This window comes from Narcine bancroftii, chromosome 4, assembly GCF_036971445.1.
Source record: "Narcine bancroftii isolate sNarBan1 chromosome 4, sNarBan1.hap1, whole genome shotgun sequence".
NCBI lineage: Eukaryota > Metazoa > Chordata > Chondrichthyes > Torpediniformes > Narcinidae > Narcine > Narcine bancroftii.
In genome coordinates, this window is record NC_091472.1 from 36,818,891 (window position 1) to 36,839,337 (window position 20,447).

The 20,447-nt window shown below is 41.9% G+C and overlaps 1 protein-coding gene across 16 annotated transcripts in view; it reads left to right on the forward strand.

The window, feature by feature from the left end:
* ppm1ba (protein phosphatase, Mg2+/Mn2+ dependent, 1Ba) overlaps positions 1–20,447 on the forward strand; it is a 187,381-nt gene that overhangs the window by 112,228 nt on the left and 54,706 nt on the right. For all 16 annotated transcript variants that reach the window (XM_069931073.1, XM_069931069.1, XM_069931068.1 and 13 more), the window contains one exon: positions 20,193–20,310. In XM_069931073.1, coding sequence (XP_069787174.1) covers positions 20,193–20,310 — 118 coding nt within the window. The remainder of the gene's footprint in view (positions 1–20,192; positions 20,311–20,447) is intronic.

Genomic DNA, 20,447 nt, shown 5'->3' on the forward strand with positions numbered 1-20,447 from the left:
TTGACATTTTGGCTGTTCCCTTCCAAGAAAAAAGTTTTAATATGTATGCTGGCAAACCTTGGGAAAGGCATTTCATGGAACTCTAAGTACAGTGAGGTTTAAAAAAAAAGAATTAAGCATATTAACCTAAAAGTTCACTGCACTTTCATGTATTAGCAATCAGAAAGGAAACAGAATAGATGAGGAAAACATTTTCTCCAGCACTTTATCAGTGAGAATGGTATCCTGTGGCTTTGAGCTAAAAGAATATTCATGACTGTAAATTTGGTTTTGAGAATAAAATTCCACATGTATCAACATAAAGAAAATCAAGTCACAAGTCTGTGCACATTTTTTAACCATTACACTTAGCATGAAAAGGAAATATATAGTGAATGAATGAAGATAATGACCTGTGCTCTATGTCCAAAAAGGTTGGATCATGGACTTCCACTATTAATACACCAAATACTGTTAATGGAATGATGTCAGTCAAAAAAAAAGTTCTAATTCATTTGACTCTAGGCTGACTCTACCTGAACAAAGCTAAAGCTAGGAACCTGAGAAAAAGAAATAAGGGCAACCATGAAACAATAGTTTAAAGGTTTGGGAATGGTGGAGAAGTGCTCAGACAAAAAAGTTGAATATGTAGTGGCAGCTACTCTGTTCCTGCAATAACACACACAACCAGACTGGTTGAGCTCAGTGAGCAGACTAGTTTATTGCAGGCTACTGGGCTGCACTTATACTCCCAGCCTGGACCTGGCTGAGAACCGCGCTGGAGGGCACTGACGTCACCCGGGCGTCACGTGGTCCCCAAGCGTGGGTTTCTGAGCCCCAAGCTGGAAGGAAGGGAAACCCATCCCCCCCGACGGTGCCATTTTGGCTTGCTGCCCTGCCACATGGCTTACAAGCGGACCGGTTCGCCTGCCTTGTGGTGAGCCGCCACACAGGCCCCCCCACCCCCAACCCCCCCCACCAAGAACCAGCGCCAATGTCATTTTTTGCCGGGCGGCCTCGCTTCTTGGGCTGGGCAACGACCGCAGGCTCAGTGGGATCAAGGTGTGCTGGCTTCAGCCTGTCCATGGTAAACAGTTCATGCCTGCCACCCAAGTCCAGCGTGAATGTCGAGCTGGAACGCTGTATAACCCTGTACGCCCCTTCGTACGGTTGCTGCAGAGGTTCTGCGGTCAGGCCCCGCCGAATGAAAATGAACTCCGCGGAAAGCAGCTCTCCAGGGTGCCATACCTGGGTGGCGGTGAGGGTTCGAAGGATTCCAAGCATGCCCTGAGGTGAGGAAGTAGTTCATGCGGCAACCGCTGGGGATTGTGAGGTACGTTGATGAACTCACCAGGTAGTGCCAGCGGCGCACCGTAGACCAGCTCAGCTGATGACGCCTGCAGATCTTCCTTGGGAGTGGAGCGGGACCGGTGAGGCGGGCCATGAGCGCCGAATTAATGGACGTTCAACCAGTCCATTGGTCTGCGGGTGGTAGGCCGTGGTGTGGTGTAGCTGTATCCCCAACCTGTTGGTGAGCTGGGCCCAGAGCGCAGATGTGAACTGGGTGCCCCGATCTCTGGTGAGGTGAGCTGGGACGCCGAACCAGGCGACCCAACCATGCAACAGTGCTCGGGAGCAAAGGTCGGTGGAGGCGTCTGGCATCGAGATTGCCTTGGGCCAGCGAGTGGTGCGTTCCACCACCATAAACAGGTAACAGTTGCCTCGGGAAACTGGTAAGGGCTGACCTTGGACATCTGGCAATGGGTGCATGTTCTGGCCCAGCCCGTGATCTGCTTCCACAGCCCATGCCATATGAACCGTTCTGCCACCATCCGGACCGTGGACCTGATGGACGGATATGAAAGGTTGTGGATGTTTCAGAAGACCTGCCTTGCGCCACTGCTGCGGGGTGCCCAAGGAGATATCGCACAGGATGGTGCCTTCATCGCTCGGAGTCGGGAGGTCTTGGAACTGCAGGCTGCTGATGGTGGTCTTGAAGACCCTCGTCTCCTCATCAGCTTCCTGGTCCTGGGCGAGCTAGTCAAAATTGAGGCCGGGCGTCAGTGCACAGAGTGCATCGACAACCGCATTGTCCTTCCCCCGCCTTGTGCCGAAGGTCGGTGGTAAACTCCGACATGAAGGAGAGGTGGCGCTACTGGCGGGCCACCTTTGCCATCGTGAGCACCTTGGGTGAGGGGTTTGTGGTCGGTGAGGAGCGGTTGCCTAGTTGAGACGTCGATAGTCTCCACAGGGACGCCAGCTGCCGGAGGCTTTCGGGACCAGGTGGAGCGGTGAGACCCACGGGCTGTCGGACGCGATTCCCCAGCTTCAACAGGTGCAAAAACTCCTCCTTTGCCACCTGGAGCTTGTCAGACGGGAGCCGGCGTGCCTTGGCGTGAACCAGTGGGCCCTGGGTGGGAATATGGTGGAACACCCCGTGGCGCGGCGAGGCAGCGGAGAACTGTGGCTTGAGGAGTGTCAGGAACTCGTCCAGGATCTGCTGGAACTCGTCTCTGGGTGTGCTGATAATGGCCATCTGCGGTTGCCCCGAGCGGGAGGCATTGAGGCGAATGGCCTGGTAGTTATGGGTGTCCTACCTTGAATGTCCACCAGAAGCCCATGTGTGAGGAGGAAGTCTGCACCCAGGATGGCAGTCGGGAGGGACAAGACGGTGAACCACCACGCGAAATTCTGTTGGCCGATCTGGAAGTGGACTGTCTTGTCTCCATACGTCTGAATTGCCGTCGAATTGGTCGCATGGAGGGGAGGTCCACAAGGTCAGTTCCTGGATTCGATGGCCGTGGCCGGTATGACGGTGATCTGGGCTCCAGTGTCAATGAGGAACTGCCGGCCGCTGACTGAGTCCCACAGCTAGAGAAGGCTGTGTCCTTGGCCAGCCGCCACAGCCATTAACAGCAGCCAGCCTAGTCATTTCCCTGGAACGAGCAGGGTTGACGACACTTCCAAGCCTTGGCTCCCCAGCGCTGGTGGTAGAAGCAGAGGCCTGAAGTGGATGCTGTGTCCTTGGTTATGCTCTTGGGGGCCTCTGAAGGGGCTGGGTGCTCTACCGCAGTGCTAGGGCCGGGCTTGGCGTGGTCATGCCTGTGCCTCATGACAGCCTTCCGAGAATCATGTGAGCCATAGCTCTTGGGCCTTCTAGGCAACCTTCCTCTGGTCAGTGAAGCTCTCCTGAACCAGTAGCGGGCGGATGTCCCCGGGCATATGTTTGAGAAAGATGCGCTCGAAAAGTTGGCAGTTGGTATGCTCACCCATGAGCACAAGCATCTCGTCCATCAGTTTCATCGAGGTCCTGTCCCCCCAGGGCGTTGAGGTGCAGCACCCAAGCGACACGCTGGTGTCTGTATGGTCCGAGGAACCCGGTAAGCACTCACTTGATGGTCTCTTACTTGTCCTCGGTGGGTGGGTGCTGAACAAGGTGTAGCATGCGTCTGGCGGTGGCCTGGTCCATGGCAGCGACCATGTCGGATGAAACCTGGTGGAGGTGAAACTGGGCCTCTGCATGGCCGAACCAGGTGTCCGGCTCCTGAACCCAGAATTCAGGCAGTTTCACGGCTATAGCACTGATCTCAGGCTCGCTCATGATGGGTTCAAAGACCTTTGAACCAGTCGGGGTCACCAATTGTAGCGGTGGCTACACTGCAACCAGATGGGTTTAGCTCAGTGAGCAGACTAGTTTATTGCAGGCTGCTGGGCTGCACTTCTACTTCCAGCCCGGACCTGGCTGAAAACCGCGCTGGAGTGCGCTGACGTCACCCGGCGTCACATGGTCCCTCGGGGTTTCTGAGCCTCGAGCTGGATGGAAGGGAAAATCCCTCGGACAGCGCCATTTTGGCCGGCTGCCCCGCTGCGTGGCTTACAAGCGGGCCGGTTCGCCTGCCTTGTGAGCTGCCACAAGCACTTGATTTAAAAACAATTGAAAAGGTGGTGCTTAGTCATGAAAAACAAGGGGGGAAATTATACAAATTGATTTAGTGAGAAAATGAGAATTGCCAAGAAAACTGAAGTAGAAAGGCACATATTTTAGCCGTTAGGCATTTGTTTTTGTGGAAAGGCATGGTGTATGAACTAAACATTGAATTGTAGGCTCAAGTTCAGTTTTTAAAGTTCATTTACATTATGTAGGTGTTGCTGGCAATCCCATAATTGTTGAGTGATTTTTCTCAAGTTGTTTTCCTGATTAAAATTACTTCTACATGTCAAGGTTTTAGATTCAGCAATGACAAGAGAACTGAATACTCAAAACAAATTGAAGAGATGCCCAAATTCAGAATAATTTACAATAGAAGGCCAACGTTTGTAACCATTGGAAAAAAACTAATTGAGCTTCCACCTTGATCTGTTTTGTCTTCCTGGTGAAAGTGATCCCAAAGTGTTAGAAGTTTGGGAGTTCTTCTGACATAACGATTGTTACTGTATTTGAATTAGTTTGAAAGTAATATCAGCTGGTAATCATTGAGAAATGGAGCAAGATGGTTTGAACACAGTGTAAACTTCTGCATTGCAGATGAGAATTGTCTTGATAATTAAGGATGAGTTTACTATCAATAATAAGGGGTAAGTTTGCAGTAAATTCTCCACAGGATGAAATTAAGAAATTACGAAATATATTAATATTGGAGTTGCATAAAGCTCCTCTAAGTTTTGAGATTGTAGACTGCATGAATTAAGTGATTTCACAAATACAATACGAAGCCAGGATGGTTTAAGTGGTGGAATTTAATTTCACGTAGGTGTGAACAGTTCTCTCCTGAGACTGCATTTTGGCAAGTCGGATTACTTAGCTGAGCTCTTCTACTGTGACTATTCGAGAATGATGTGTGGGCTGCCTTCTGGAGAGTGAATCCAGGGAAAGTATCCAGTCTGGATGGATTACCTGGCCGAGTATTAAAAACCTGTGCTGACAAACCTGCCGATTCACCTGTAACTTCCATGTTTCCCTCTGGCAAGGTGTGGTATCAACCGGTTTCAAATAGGTGTCAATTGCACGATGCCCAAGAAGAGCGTGGTAACCTGTCTAAATGACTAACGATCAGCAGCACTCACATCCACAGTGATGAAATGTTATGAGCATCTGGTGTTGATGCATATCAGCTCCTGTCTGAGCAATGACTTGGGTCTGTTCCAATTTGCTTACCACTAGAAAAAGTAATTGGTTGGTTCCATCTCTCTGGCTCTATTCAAATTCCTGGACAACAAAAATGCAAGCATCAGGGTGCTCTTTACCGATGACAATTCAGGATTCAACACCATTATCCCCTTAAAGGTGATCCACAAACTCCAAGACCTGAGTTTCAATGTTCCAGTGTGTAATTGGATCCTGGATTTCCACACCTCCAGATAACAATCTGTGAGGAATCTCCACAATCTCCATTAGCACTGGAGTATCACAGGGCTGCGTTCTTAGACCCTTGCTCTACTCACTTTGCACCATTGACTGGCTTGGTACGAAAATAACACCATCCACAAATTGGCTGATGAAACCACAGTCGTGGGTAGTATAAAAAGGAGTGATGAATCCGCATATAGAAAGGAGATTGAAAGCTTGGCCGAATCATATGTCAATGTCACCAAAACCAAGGAGTTCAATGGGGACTTTCAGAAGGAAAAACTAGAGGTGAACAATCCAGTGATCATTGAGGGATGAGAGGGTGAGCAAATTTAAATTCCTATCTCGAAGGTCCTCTCCTTGACCCAACACACAAATGTCATTGTGAAGAAAGATAGCTAGATGTGACTGGACAGTGTTATAAGCATTCAAAAGTCAGAGATGCAAAATCTGAGAAAATAGATTGCAATCAATGTGAAATTGGTGCGTAAAATGTATCAAAGCTTGGAAGATGTATCAAAATCAGCACAGAAGCATTGTGACAGGGGTTATGAGCATTGTAGCATTTAATTCTGATGATATCAATAGAAACATTTATGTTGAACAATTAATTTTAAAGGTCGCCATTTGACTTGCTCTACCCTGGCTATAAAACAATATAGTTTAATTCTAATTTCTAACTCTTGATTTGCAATCCTAAGAATTTTGACAATGTTTTAAATTGGGTGTAAATTTAAATTTCTTAAACTCTGCTAACCTTTCTATCAATTATTTTAAATCTATGTTCCATAGTAATTAACCTTTTCTGTTATCGAAACTAGTCCCTCCTGATCATCTTTAGCAGGCCTCTCAATTTTATGCACTTCAATTAAATCTACTTGGGGCATCCTTTGTTTCAAGGAAAACAACCTCTGCTCATAATTATTGTTTTTCAATCCTGATATCATCCTCCAGAAATCTATTTGAATCCACTATTGTGCTGTCACATTTTTCCTGATTAAAAAATTATACCCGGTTACTGAGCAGTGTTTGCATTTCTATCTTGATTTCTTTATTTTTGATGTTTAAGACAAAGCCAATGCAGACAAAAAACACATCCCTCTTCAACCACCTTTTTACCTTTCCAGTACCTCCATAGATCTGTGAATGTATTCTTCAAGATCCCTCTGCTTTTCTATACTGTACTGGCTAGGTGGATAGTCGGGGTTTATATAGAAAAGGGAATAGGTTTATGGTGAGGAGGAGATTCAAATGGGATGTGAGCATACCTTCAAACCGAGTGGTTAATAGCTGGAGTGTGGTGCCGGACGAGATGGTAGGAGCATTAAGATAGACACTTAAATAGGAAAGCCAGAGCTGTGGATAAATTGATCACCATAAAAGGACAAAAGGATGGGCATGGATATGGTGGGCCAAAGGGCTTATTTTTGTTCTTCTGGGGCCACTTTCTATCTTCCCACTTCATGCAACTGACCAGTTTTTCTCTCCATCAACCACACTACTAATTTTAGTACTTTTTCAATCTAATGAAAAGCAAGACTTATTGATATACATTGCATAGCCATAGAACATTAGAGCACAGTACAGGCCATTCTGCCCATATAAACCTACTCAAAAAACTAAACATTCCCTTCCTTATAATCCTTTACTTTTCTTGCATCCGTGTTCCTGTCTAAGTCTTTTAAATGTCCTTATTGTACTGGTCTCTACCAGCATCGCTCGCGATGCATTCCAGGCACCCACTACTCTCTGTATAGTTTTTTTAAATAACACCCCAGATGTCTCCCTAAAACTATTCTCCCTGCATCTTGTGCAGATATCTTCTGGTGTTTGCTTGTCTCGCCCTGGGAAAAGATGCTAGCTGCCCACTCTATCTATGCTTCTCATAATCTTGCAGAGCTCTCAGTTATGTCTCATAATTCTTCGCTTCAAAGAGAAAAGGCAAACTTCAGAGAATTCTATGAACAATTATACCGAACCGAAAACGAAGGGAAAGAAGGGAAAATAGATGAATTTTTGACTAAAATTGAACTACCAAAACTACAAATAGAGGAACAAAATAAATTAACAGAACCATTTGGAACAGTAGAAATACAAGAAATAATAAAAAATTTACCAAATAATAAGACACCAGGAGAGGATGGACTCCCAATAGAATTCTACAAAACATTTAAAGACCTAATAATACCGCCCCTCCTGGATGTAATCAACCAGATTGATGAGACACAAAACTTACCAGATTCATGTAAAACAGCAATAATTACAGTGATACTAAAACAAGGGAAAGATCCACTCTCACCAGCGTCATATAGACCAATATCTCTGCTAAACACAGATTATAAGATAATAGCTAAACTATTAGCGAACAGATTAGCAGAACAGGTACCGAAAATGGTAAATTTAGACCAAACTGGATTTATCAAAAAAAGACGCACAACAGACAATATTTGTAAATTTATTAACTTAATTCATGCAGTAGAAGGAAATAAAGCACCGGCAGTAGCAGTTGCTTTAGACGCAGAGAAGGCCTTCGACAGAGTAGAATGGAATTACTTGTTCAAAGTATTGCAAAAATTCAGTTTACCGGAGAAGTTTATTAATTGGATTAAAGCATTATATAAGGGACCGTTAGCGAAAGTGACAGTAAATGGACATGTATCAAAGCAATTTAACTTAAGCAGGTCAACGCGGCAGGGATGCCCACTATCACCATTATTGTTTGCGCTAGCTATAGAACCACTAGCAGAATCGATAAGAAGAGATAATAATATAAAAGGAATAAAAATAAAAGACAGGGAATATAAAATCAGTCTGTTTGCGGATGATGTGATAGTGTACTTAACAGAACCAGAACTATCAATAAAAGAACTATATAAGAAATTGAAGGAATATGGAGAAGTGTCGGGATACAAGATAAACGTAAATAAAAGTGAAGCAATGCCTATGAATAACGCGGATTTCTCAAAATTTAAGGAGGAATCCCCATTCAGATGGCAAACGCAGGCAATAAGATACCTAGGTGTGCAAATAAACAAAAATCTAGGCCAATTATATAAACTCAATTACAATCCACTAATGAAAAAATTACAGGACGATTTAGAGCATTGGAAAGAGCTACCACTAACACTGATAGGAAGGATAAACTGTATTAAAATGAACATTTTTCCAAGGATACTATACTTATTTCAGGCATTGCCAATACAACTGACAGAAAAATTCTTCAAAGAGTTAAAGAAAATAATAAGGAGATTTTTATGGAGAGGGGGGAAACCGAGGATAGCACTAGACAAATTAACAGAATGGTATAAACAAGGAGGCTTACAATTGCCAAACTTCAAAAATTATTATAGAGCCGCACAATTAAGGTACCTATCAGATTTTTATCAAACAAGGGAAAAACCAGACTGGACGAGACTAGAATTAGATAAAATAGGGGAAAAGATACCTGAACACATATTATATAAACGGGATGAAAAATTGGTACAACATAGAACTTCTCCAGTATTACACCATCTCCTCAATATATGGAAGAAGATTCATGTAGAAAGAAATAAAATAAATTATCAAATACCAAAACTAATATTGACGCAAAATAAGCTACTCCCTTTTACAATAGACAACCTTGCCTTTAGAAAATGGGAAAAAAAAGGGATTAAAAGAATAGAAAATTGTTTTTCAGGAAGTAGATTCTTATCCTTTGAACAAATGAGAGATAAGTACAATATAACGGGAGATACAGCGCTGGCATATTACCAACTGAGATCCTACTTGAAAGATAAATTAGGAAGCAACTTGAGTTTACCAGAGGGAAGTAACCTTGAATATGTGATTACAGATACAATGTTAATCAAAAGATTTATAAAAAATATGTATATTAAACTGCAAGAAAAGGAAAATGAGGAAACAAATGGTAAAACTAAACAAAAATGGGAACAAGATTTAAATATAAAGATAAAAAAGGAAACATGGGAGAAGTTATGCTCTGGAACGATGAGAAATACAATAAATACGAGGCTGCGTATGATACAATATAATTGGTTACACAGACTATACATTACACCGCAAAAGTTAAACAAATGGGACCCAACAGTATCTGATAGATGTTTTCGATGTAAAAAAGAAAGGGGAACAACAATTCATGCAATCTGGACATGTGAGAGAGTAGAAAAATTTTGGGATGATCTCAATCAGATATTAAATAAAATAACAGAAAACAATATACCAAAGAATCCAGAGATCTTTCTCCTAAGTAACATAAAAAATAAAGAATTTGGAATTGACTTGGAGGATGCACAAAAAAGATTTGTTAAGATAGCCCTAGCTGTAGCAAAAAAATGTATTATGTCAACCTGGAAATTGGAAGATAATTTGAAAATACAACAATGGTATATAGAAATGAATAAATGTATTCCATTAGAAAAAATAACATATAGTTTAAGAAATAATATTGAAATATTCGAACAAGTATGGGAGCCTTACATTAAATACAATAGCGAAAACCTACCGGGAACAAACATTACCTAAGTTGATGGAAGGAGAAGAAAAGAAAAGAATGGACTCAGTAGAATTTCTGGTGTATTTTTGTTGAATGACAACATTGTCTAACTGAATTAATGCAACCTAGATTGTATAACTAAAATGGATGAGAGGGGGGGGGATGGGGGGGTGGCTTGGGAGGAGGGAGGGGGGAGGGAGAAAAAGTCACTGTAAATGTGTGGAAAAGAAAAAGTGTATATCATGGCTATTGTGATTTATGGTGTGAAAAATAAAAAAATTTAAAAAAAAAAAAAAAGAGAAAAGGCCTAGCTCTGCTAACCTAGCTTCATAAGACAAGTACACCAATGCGGGCAACATCCTAGGAAATCTCCTTTGCATCCTCTCCATAACTTCCACATCCTTCCATTAATGAGATAACCAAAACTGAACACGATATTCCAAGTGTGGTCTAACCACAGTTTTAGTGAGCTGCAACATTACCTCTTGACTCTTGAACTCAATTCCCCAACTAATAAGCACAACATATCTTAAGCCTACCCAAGCCTATCAACCTGCACGGCAGCCTTGAGAGATCTATGGATTTGGGCTCCAAGATCCATTGTTCTTCCACACAGTTAAGAATCCTGCCATTAACCATGTACTCTGTCTTCCAAAATACATCAACTCATACTTATCAGGATTGAACTCCCTCTGCCACTTTTCTGCCAAACTCTGCATTCTGTCTATATACTGTTGTAACGTACAACAACCTTATACACTATCTGCATCACCTCCAACCTTTGGTTCATCTGAAAAGTTACTAACCCATCGCTCGACTTCATCCAGGTTGTTTATAAAAATGACAAAGAGCAGGAGTCCCAGAACATATCCCTGTGGTACTCCACTAGTTACTGTCCCCAGGCAGAATATATTTCATCTTCTACTACTACTCTGCTTTTTGCAGACAAGCCAATTCTGAAATTACAGAGCAAAGCTTCCATGGATCTCGTGTCTCATGACTTCCTGAACGAGTCTACCATAGAGGACCTTGTCAAATTCCTTTCTAAAATCCATGTACACAACAGCCCTTTTTCCACTGGCATCCCAGTTAATTGGCTGTACAGTGACCCAAGGAAGCTGTTTGTGCTGTTTCCACCGGGCCACTTTTAACCGGGACACTGACTGCTTTTCCACTGAACACAACTCATCCCCGGGGATAGGAAAGTCTACCTTCGACCGGAAACGGTTGATTTTTTTTTTGCTGTCCTTTTCCCACTGGTTTAATTGGCACGCTGGCATCAGCTGATGCTGGGGATATGAGGAGAAGTTGAGGCCTTCAATCCTGGTGTGATTTGACATCATTTGATGCTGGTGTGCTGGTTGTTTTTCCACTGGACCCTGTCCCATTTAATACCCCATTAATTCCTGGGGCAATGTGCCAGTGGAAAAGGGGCTAATATCTATCACCCCACCCTCATCAATTTTTTTGTTACTTTCTCAAAAAAAGTCTCTTGAGCAAGACCTAACCCTCACAAAGCCATGCTGGCTATCCTGCGAACACTATGCTTTTCTAAATGTTTGTAAATCTTGTCCCTAAAGATACTCTCCAATAGTTTGCCCATCATGACACAACATTCACTGGTCTTTCATTTTCAGGATTCTCCCTATTAATTTTTTTAAACAAAGGGACCACATTTGCCATTCTCCAGTCCTCTGGTACCTCTCCTATAGTCGGGGAGGATGCAAAGATCATTGCCAGCACCCCAGCAATCTCTTCGTTTCCTGTGGTATATCTCGTCTGGTCCTGGGAACTTAAACAATCCTAATTATTTTAACAAAATCTAGCCCATCCTCTTTCTTAACCTCAACATATGCTTGTTCTACTTTGACCTCATCTTGACCAAGGTCCCTCTCTCTGGTGAACACAGGCAAAATATATATTTTGGACCTCCCCCAGGTACACATGAACCTATATTCATTCTCTTTTGTTCTTCATGTATGCATATAATGGCTTGGGGGCTTTCTTAATTCTACTTGCCAAGGCCTTGTCTCCCCTTCTAGCTCTACTATGTCCTTAAGTTTCATCCTGGTTGCCATATCATTTTCATGAGCCCTTCCTGTCTTTTGCTTCCTAAGTCTTCTGTATGTTTCCTCTTCTTCTTATAGCTGCCTCACCAATTTGTCAATCACAGTTCCCTTGTCCTACCATCTTTTCCCTGTCTCAGTGGGACAAACGCAACCCTGCTACAGTGACAGCGATTGGGACTAGCGTTTGACTCCTGTGGTATCTGTAAGGAGTTTTTATGTTCTCTCTGTATCTGCGTGGGTTTCTTCGGGGCTCCAGTTTCCTCCCATTGTTTGAGACATACCATAGTTGTAGGTAATTTGGGTGTAATTTGGCAGCATGGGCTCATGGGTTGAAATGGCCTGTTACTGTGCTGTATGTCTAAATTTTTAAAAAATTTAATCCCGAGCAAATGGTCCCAAAAGATCATCCACTTTTCTTCTCTGCTTTTCCCTGAGAACATCTGTTCCCAATTTACTCTCCCTAGTTCATGCCCTCCTTCAATTAAATACTTTACTATTTTGTCTACTTCTATCCTTGTCCATGGCTATGCTGAAAGTCGGGGAATTGTGGTCACTGACACCAAAAAGCATCCCCACAGAGAGGGCTGTCACCTGACCAGGTTCATTATTCAGTCTGTATACTGCAATTTTGTTCTATCTGCCAGTCCTTCCACACAAACTCCCTACCCAGCTATCTCCACATGTGCACACTTCCTCTGCCTCTTCACTTTGGTCCCCACCCCCCCCCCCCCCATGAATCTAGAATAACCCCCCTTCCCCAACAGTATCACCAAAGATAAGTCGTCGTCATCTCAGGATTTAAGAATGAGAATCTAAAATAAAAATGGAAAATGCTGGAAATACTTAGGAGGTAATGCTGCATCTATAGGAAGCAAAAATAGAGTTAATGTTCCAGGTTAAAACCATTTGTTTAGATTAGAAATTTGTCATTTTGCTATATAGAAAAGATGAGAAGAGTAAATGCACGTATTTCGTAGTCTTTCAGCACTGAAACATGCCCAACTTGTCCATGCTAAACAACATGTCTTCCTGCATTAATACTTCCCATCCATGTCGTTCCCAAGTGCTTCTTAATGAAAGCAAATTTAGCTATCTCTACCACTGTTTCTGGCAGCTCATGCCTACTGAAGAACTGTCTTTTAAATCCCACCCTATTTTGTTTTAGATTCTTCTCTAGAAAGAATTTTAGACATCTTGTTTTAGATTCTTTAAGAAACACTCTCCTTATTCACTTTATCAATGTCACTCATGATTTTTGAGTTCAATAAGATCACCTCTCAACCTCCTAGGCTCAAAGAAAATGGGTTTAGTTTTTCCAGTTTCTCATAATAACTCAACTTCCCTCATTCTGGCAATAACTTTGTAAACCACTTCTGTAGTAATACTTTATAAAATTCTTTCCATAGTGAGGCCACAAAAACTGCACATAATACTTTAAGTGGATACTCACCAATGTTTAATTTCACTTCAACATCATATCCCAGAAGCTTAAGTTGAATCTGGCCTCTCTGGAACTCAACACCCTCTCTGTAACTGGATTCGGGACTTCCTAACAGAACACCCACAAGTCTGCCAGGATCAGCAACAGAATGTTGAACACCATTACGCTAAGCACTGGTGCACCTCAGGTCTGAGTGCTCCGATTGCTCTGGTCTCGCTACTGACTCACGACTCCAATGCCAGGTCCAAATCCAACAGATTCTAGTTTGCAGATGACATGACAATAGTCGGCTTCAACGATAAGTCGCACTACAAAAAAGAGATGAAAAATACTGAGAGAGCGCGAGAATAACATTTAATCTTAAAGCAGACAGGTTGAAGATGATGATAGTAGACTTCAGGAGCACCAAGGTCTGCCTTCCTCCATTATACATTCATAACTTGGTAGTAGAGAGAGTCGAGAGCACCAAATTCCTAAGAGTCCACTTCAGAAGTGACCTGTCCTAGACACATTTCTACTCATTTGTCAGGAAGCAGTAACAACGACCGCCCTTCCTGAGAAGATTAAAGTGGGTGAGGTTAATGGACACCATCCTGTCAGTTTTCTACAGGAGCTCTATTTAGCTGCATCAGTGTGGGATGGTTGCTGCAGATCATCAGATCTGAGGTCAATCCACAGGACCACAAGAGCAGCAGAGGATCATTGGGGTCTCCCTTCCCTTGCCCCCCCCCACATATCGATGGGATTTACCGGGATCATTGCGGTAAAAGCCTCGCAAAATCGAGGATACCTACTGCCCCGGCATGCAGTATCTTTCAGCTACTCCCATTGGAAAAGGGATACAGGAATATCAGAGCCAGAACCAGCAGGCTGAGAAATGGCTTCTTCCCACGGGAAGTGAAACAGCTTCTTCCCACGGGAAGTGAGACTGCTAAATGACTGATGAACTGCTCAAACAAACCCATTGGGACTCAACTATTTATTTAACAATGATATTTATTTATTTTAATATTTGTGCTACACATACACATCATTTGTGCATTTGTAGTGTTGCACTGAGGACTGGGGAATGGTGTTTTATCAGGTTATATCTGTACAATTGGATGATAAACTTGAATAAACTGAAAAATATAACCATGATATCTGAACACTTGTGTTCCATCCCTCAATTGATGGAGGTAAGCATCCCAAAGAATTGTGAGCCACTTACTACAGCAAGTAGAGGAGAAACAGCAGGTCAAGCAGCATTCTTTATGGCAAAGGTACATAACCTACTGCTCAGGCTTGAGCCCTCTGTCAAGGTATGAGCAAAAAGTAGGCAGGTGCCTCTATGAAATGGTGGGTGGAGGGCCAGGGGAGGAGCACATGTTGACAGGCAAGCAGTCAGAAGTGGATATGGGTGAGATTTTTGAAGAGAAAAAACTTGGGAAATGATGGATGAGGGGATATGGAAAAGGATGGGGAAACTGGAGGAAAGGAGACTGAGGGAAAGAGAGAGAGAGAGAGATAGGGGAGGGGCTTAAAGGTAACAAGAGAAGTTGATCTAGTTGGAGAGTACCAAGATAATATATTAGGTGGTGTTCCTCCAATTTGTGGGTGGCCTTAATTTGGCACTGCCTGAGGCCATGGACAGACATTTCAGTACAGAAGTGGGGTGTGGAATTGGAGTGGGTTGCCACTGGAGGTTCCTGCTATTGCAGCAGACAGAGTGAAGGTGCTCAACAGAACAATTTCCCACTTTCCATCCAGTTTCTCCAATGTAGAGGAGGCCACAAAATGGGAGATCATTCTGTTTAGTATTTCATGAATGGAATTGAATAGACATCATTTTAATGTCTTCCCCATGATTGAAAAAAATCCATCATATGTTGTGATAACTGAGGGATATTTAACTGTTTATTTCTGCTGGTGAAAGTGTTCTCTGATAAAAAAGATAACTAAAGGAAGATATCGCCTATGATCATCTATGTGTGGTGCAAGTCTGAATGCCCAGCTCTTAATTATGTGTAGGCAATTATGGATTTATGAAAATATGTTTTAAAGATAACATTTACAAGACTGTGTGACTTTAATCAATGAAAGTTGAAAAGAAGGCTGGAATAGGGGTGAAAAGAAACAGTCCAGAAGTAAAGGTAAAAAGAAAACCTCCAGAAACCTCTTGGGAAAATTTGGATCCATTAGTGGAACATTAATTCTTTAGAATTTGTTTGTAATTCATTCAGCAAATCTCAAAATTCTCCTGATCCCACGAAAGTGTGAATCATAAGATCAAAGAACAGATGCAGGCCCTTTGGCTCGTCGAGTCTGCTCATACATCTAGTTCCATTTTCTCACCTTTTCCCCATATCCCTTGATACCCTGACTAATTAGATATCTATCAATCTCTTCCTTAAACTCCCCCAATAATTGAGCTTCCACAGCTCTATGTGGGAATGAATTCCACAAATCCACGACCCTCTGGCTAAAGAAATTTCTCATCTGTTTTAAATGGGTACCTTCTAATTCTAAGATTGTACTCTCTTGTCCTGGATTCACCCATCAAGGGAACCACTGTACACAACGACTCTGTCCAATCCTTTCAACATTCAAAATGCTTCTAAGGTCCCTTCTCATTCTTCTATACTCCAATGAATGCAGTCTTGGATCCGATAAATGTTCCTCATTCCAGGTCTTGCATTCCAGGAATTGTCCTGGTAAATCTTCCCTGTACTCTTTCCAACATCTTTACATCCTTTCGAAGATAAGGGGCCTGAAATTGCACACAGTACTCCAAATGAGGTCTCACCAGTGCCCCATAAAGCCTGAATACCTCTTTAGTCTCATACACTATTCATCTTGAAATGAATGCCAACATATCATTTGCTTTCCTTACTGCTGATCCAACCTGCTGGTTAACCTTTAGGTTATCCTGCATGAGGACATCCAAGTCCCTTTGCACTTACAAATTTTGAATTTTTTCCCCATCCAAATAATAATCTCCCTGTTTATTTCCTCTTCCAAAATGTACAATGGTACATTTATCAACATTGTATCTCATCTGGCATTTCTTTGCCCACTCTCCTATGAATGAATGTGATCAAACAAGATTTTTAAGTAGGAAGCCTTTGTCAGATTTTCTAGTAGGGCATTGTTAGTGCAACACTGTTAAAGGGTCACTGACCTGAGTTTGAATCCAGCATGCTGTCTGCAATTAGTACATTTTCCTCTTGACTGTGTGAGTGCTCTGTCTTCCTTCCACCCTCCAGAAATGTACAGGCCATGTTGGTTAATTGGTGTATTTGTGCAGCAAAGGCTAGTGGGCCAGAAGAGCGTGATCCTGTGGTATATCTCAAAATTAAAAGTTAAAATAAATTTGTGGTTCAAATAGGAAGATTTCATTACAAGGAATTGTAGATGAAGATGGAGCTCTGGTTCAGATTGATTTGTCATTTCCCCATTAGAGTATGGTAACACGGATTTTTCCAGGAGGTATTTTGATTAAGCAGATATTTTAAATTCTCAGGCTGGGTATTATTACTAAATGTTGCAAGTGCTGAACTACTGTTTCTTTCATTTTTTTTAATTTAGTGAAACTGCAGCCACAGGTTCTTCCAGCCTATGAGCCTGCGTCGCCCAATTGCACCCATGTAACAATTCTTCAAAACGTGAGGAATCCTTAGTGGAGTGGCACGTTTAGCATTGTGGTTAGTGTAATCCTGTTTACAGCACCAGTGACTGGGGTTTGAATCTGATGCTGTCAAGGAGGAGTTTGTATGTTCTCCCTGTGTCTGCGTGGGCTTCCTCCGGGTGGTCTGATTGCCTCCTTTCAGAATGTGCCAGGATTATAGGTTGATTGAGTGTAATTGGGTGGCATGGGCTCGTGGGCCGAAAGGGCCTGTTACTATGTATATTTAAATTATAAAATACCTGGAGAAACTCACATGGACACAGGAAAAATGAACAGATTCCTTACAGACAATACTGGATTTGAGTTGCTGGAGCTTTAAAAGTGTGCTAACGGCTATGCTAATCATGTCGTCCCACTCTAGAGCCAGGCAGGGGAGTTTCCTGGTATGATGTTATGTCAAATATTTTCTTCACTTTCAGTTTAAGTTGATAAACCCATTGTTCAGATAACATTTTAACTTAAATAATTGTTTCTCTATATGCTGTTGTATATCCATAAAGTGTTAGGAGAGGTGTTAAAGGCTGTGTTGAGGCAGTGGTGTGTGTCAGGAATAATTAAAAACTAAGCAGGGCTAGACCGCTCAGTCCCTTGTACTTGATTTATTATAGAATGATATTGTATCTCATTGCCATTTCCTGGGGATGGAGACTGACCTGATGCGTATTTTCAGATGCTTTATTTTTGAATGTGAGTGGGAGTCTCTTTTGCCATTTCATGATTGAATCATTTTGCCATCTGGACATTTTGCAGGGAAGGTATTTTTTCAGGTATTGCCCTGATGCCTCGACCCGAAACATCAACAGTTCCTCTCTCCAAACCCTCCCCTCACAGATACTGCCCGTCGCACTGAGTTTCTCCCAGCAGTCTTTTGCTCCACATTTTAGCACCCGTGGCCTCTCTCGTTTAGATCTTTCCCTATTGTAGAAGAATACAAACACTAAAATGTTATTTTCTATGTAAGCATGAATGAAAATTGATGTTTCCCATTTCGGGCAGTATATATAACAACTCATTTACTTCCTGCTGAAAACAAATACATAGGATCATAAGAAAACAAAGTATACATTTCCTCAGCCTGCTCTGCCATTTGCTACGAAGAGGACTAATCTGATTTTGCTTGAACTCTACTTTTCTACCTATTCCCCGTAAATTTAAAAGAAAATAAAAGATTATTGGTGTTTTAAAAGTACTCAATGATCCTGGTCTTAAAGCTCTGTGGAATAGGAAGTTCTGAAAATTTGTATCCTGTCAGTTATTCCTCATTTATTTTTAATGATGAGTGCTTATTCCAAAAGTAGCCCCTTGTTTTGATTCCTGCTCTCAAAATTTTAAATTTTTATTGAATCACTTCTTCTAAAGTCCAACCTTTTTCTTGTTCCCTCAGGAAATAATCCCTTCATCTCATCATTCAATTTATTGAGCCATCTCTGCTGCTATATCTGGCCTTTCAAGTCTTTCGTTCCCACCATCAAGAGACCCAAACAGGCTTTCAGGTGCAGCGTTGATTCACTTGCACTTCTTCTAGTCTTGAATATTTCATTTGATATTCACAATATGGTCTTCTCTATGTCAGAGAAACTAGAGCCGGATTGGAAGACCTTGTTTTGTTAAGCACCTGCATTCAATCCCCAGGAAGGGACCTTAACTTCCTGTTGCCTGCTGCTTTGATTTTTTTATCCCACTCTCTCTTTGACCTGGCTGTGTGTCACCAGCACTTTTAGAATGAGGCCCAAAGTGAGCTTGAGGGACAACACCTCGCTTGTTTTCTGAGCATGTTGAAGCTTTCCAGACTTGCAATTGGATTTAACAACTTCAGTTAACTCCCCTTCTCTGTATGTTTTTAAACCTGGCCATTTCTGCTGTAAGTCATTCAGCTGTTATATTGGATTAATTTTTCTGTCTACATTAGCACAGCCTGACCTTGTCGTCATTTCCTGCAGCCTCTCATTTTGCATATTTCTACACAGCTTTGTTTGTTATTTCTCTTTAACTGTCCCCATGAGCCCATCGACTGGAGAACCCATCCAGTTTATGCCCTCAGAACCCAGCTCTTGTCCTATGGGAGAAATTCCCTTTGACCTATCCATCACCTCATCCACTCACACTTTCTCTGCAACTTGAAACATTTTCTCCTTTCACAGTTCTCATAATGAATTTTTGTCTTGAAATATTGACTGTTTCATTTCCTGCATATGCTGCATGATCTGCTGAATGTTTTCAACATTTTCTGTTTTTATTTCAGATTTCCAGTATCAGTGCACCTTTGATTTTCACTTTTTTTTTTGAAAGATCCTGGGATACAGACCATCAGCTTCCGGGGACTGCTATTAAAAAAAATTCTGCAGGACAAGCAGCATCTCTGGAGGCAAAGGGATAGACATCATTTCAGGTTGGGTTCCTGCATCATTCTTGATGCAAGATCTTAACCCAAAGTTTTTGCCTCCATGGATGCTGCTTGATCCAATAAGTTTCTCTGGATGTTTTTTTTTTACCTTTTAGATCCACCATTTGCAGCCCCTTGTGTCTCAAGTCCTGAGAACTTGTCTTTAGTTCCTTCTTCTTTTACTCCTAATTTTCTCATATTGGAAAGATTTGCCACCCCCTGCCCTCTCTCTTCCCCCCTCCCATTCATTTTTTGCTGATGTCTTGCATTACTCCCAATCTTCTGACCCATTAAGATCCATATACTTTCATTTTCATATTTTACTCATTTAATTAGCCATGGATAATAATTTTTTATGTCTTTATTTCTGAATTGAATGTATATTTTAGTGGTTTCCCATTTCATAATTGCTCGGTAGAAAAGGCAGTTGAAGAAAAACATGCATGTTTGTGTTGAATTTCAAAGCCATGCTTAAGTTAGAAATTGGTGACGTGGATTTCAAAACATATTTGTGGCACAAATATTTCATTTTTTTTAATCCAAGCCATTCATTTACTCTAGGAACTTAATGCAATTCCAAGTGCACATAGAAAAAGGATATGACCTGATCAAGAAATGGAGAATATTTTCTATTCACTCCAATTCAACTGTATATTGAAATGTAACAAAACAAGTCAGATCATTCAGCTAATGAATTAATTTGGTCATCTGTCCATTGCTTAACTTAGTCAGTTCTATCAACGTGACTAATCCTATAGAATGATAGTTTTACAATAGTTCTCAATACATATTACTTAATTTGTTTCTGTAGGGAAGTAGAGACAATATGAGCATTGTACTGGTCTGCTTCCCTAATGCTCCCAAGGTTTCAGAAGAGGCGGTGAGAAAAGATGCTGAACTGGATAAGTACCTGGAATCTCGTGTTGAAGGTAAGATGGGTTTGGGCTAAATGTTTCTATTAGCTTGAGATTTTTTCAAAAGATTCAAAAAATGTATAACCAAGTGTTCATTTAACAAATAACTTTTCAGTCTTTTAGTACCCCTTAGAATGAACTATCTTAAGATC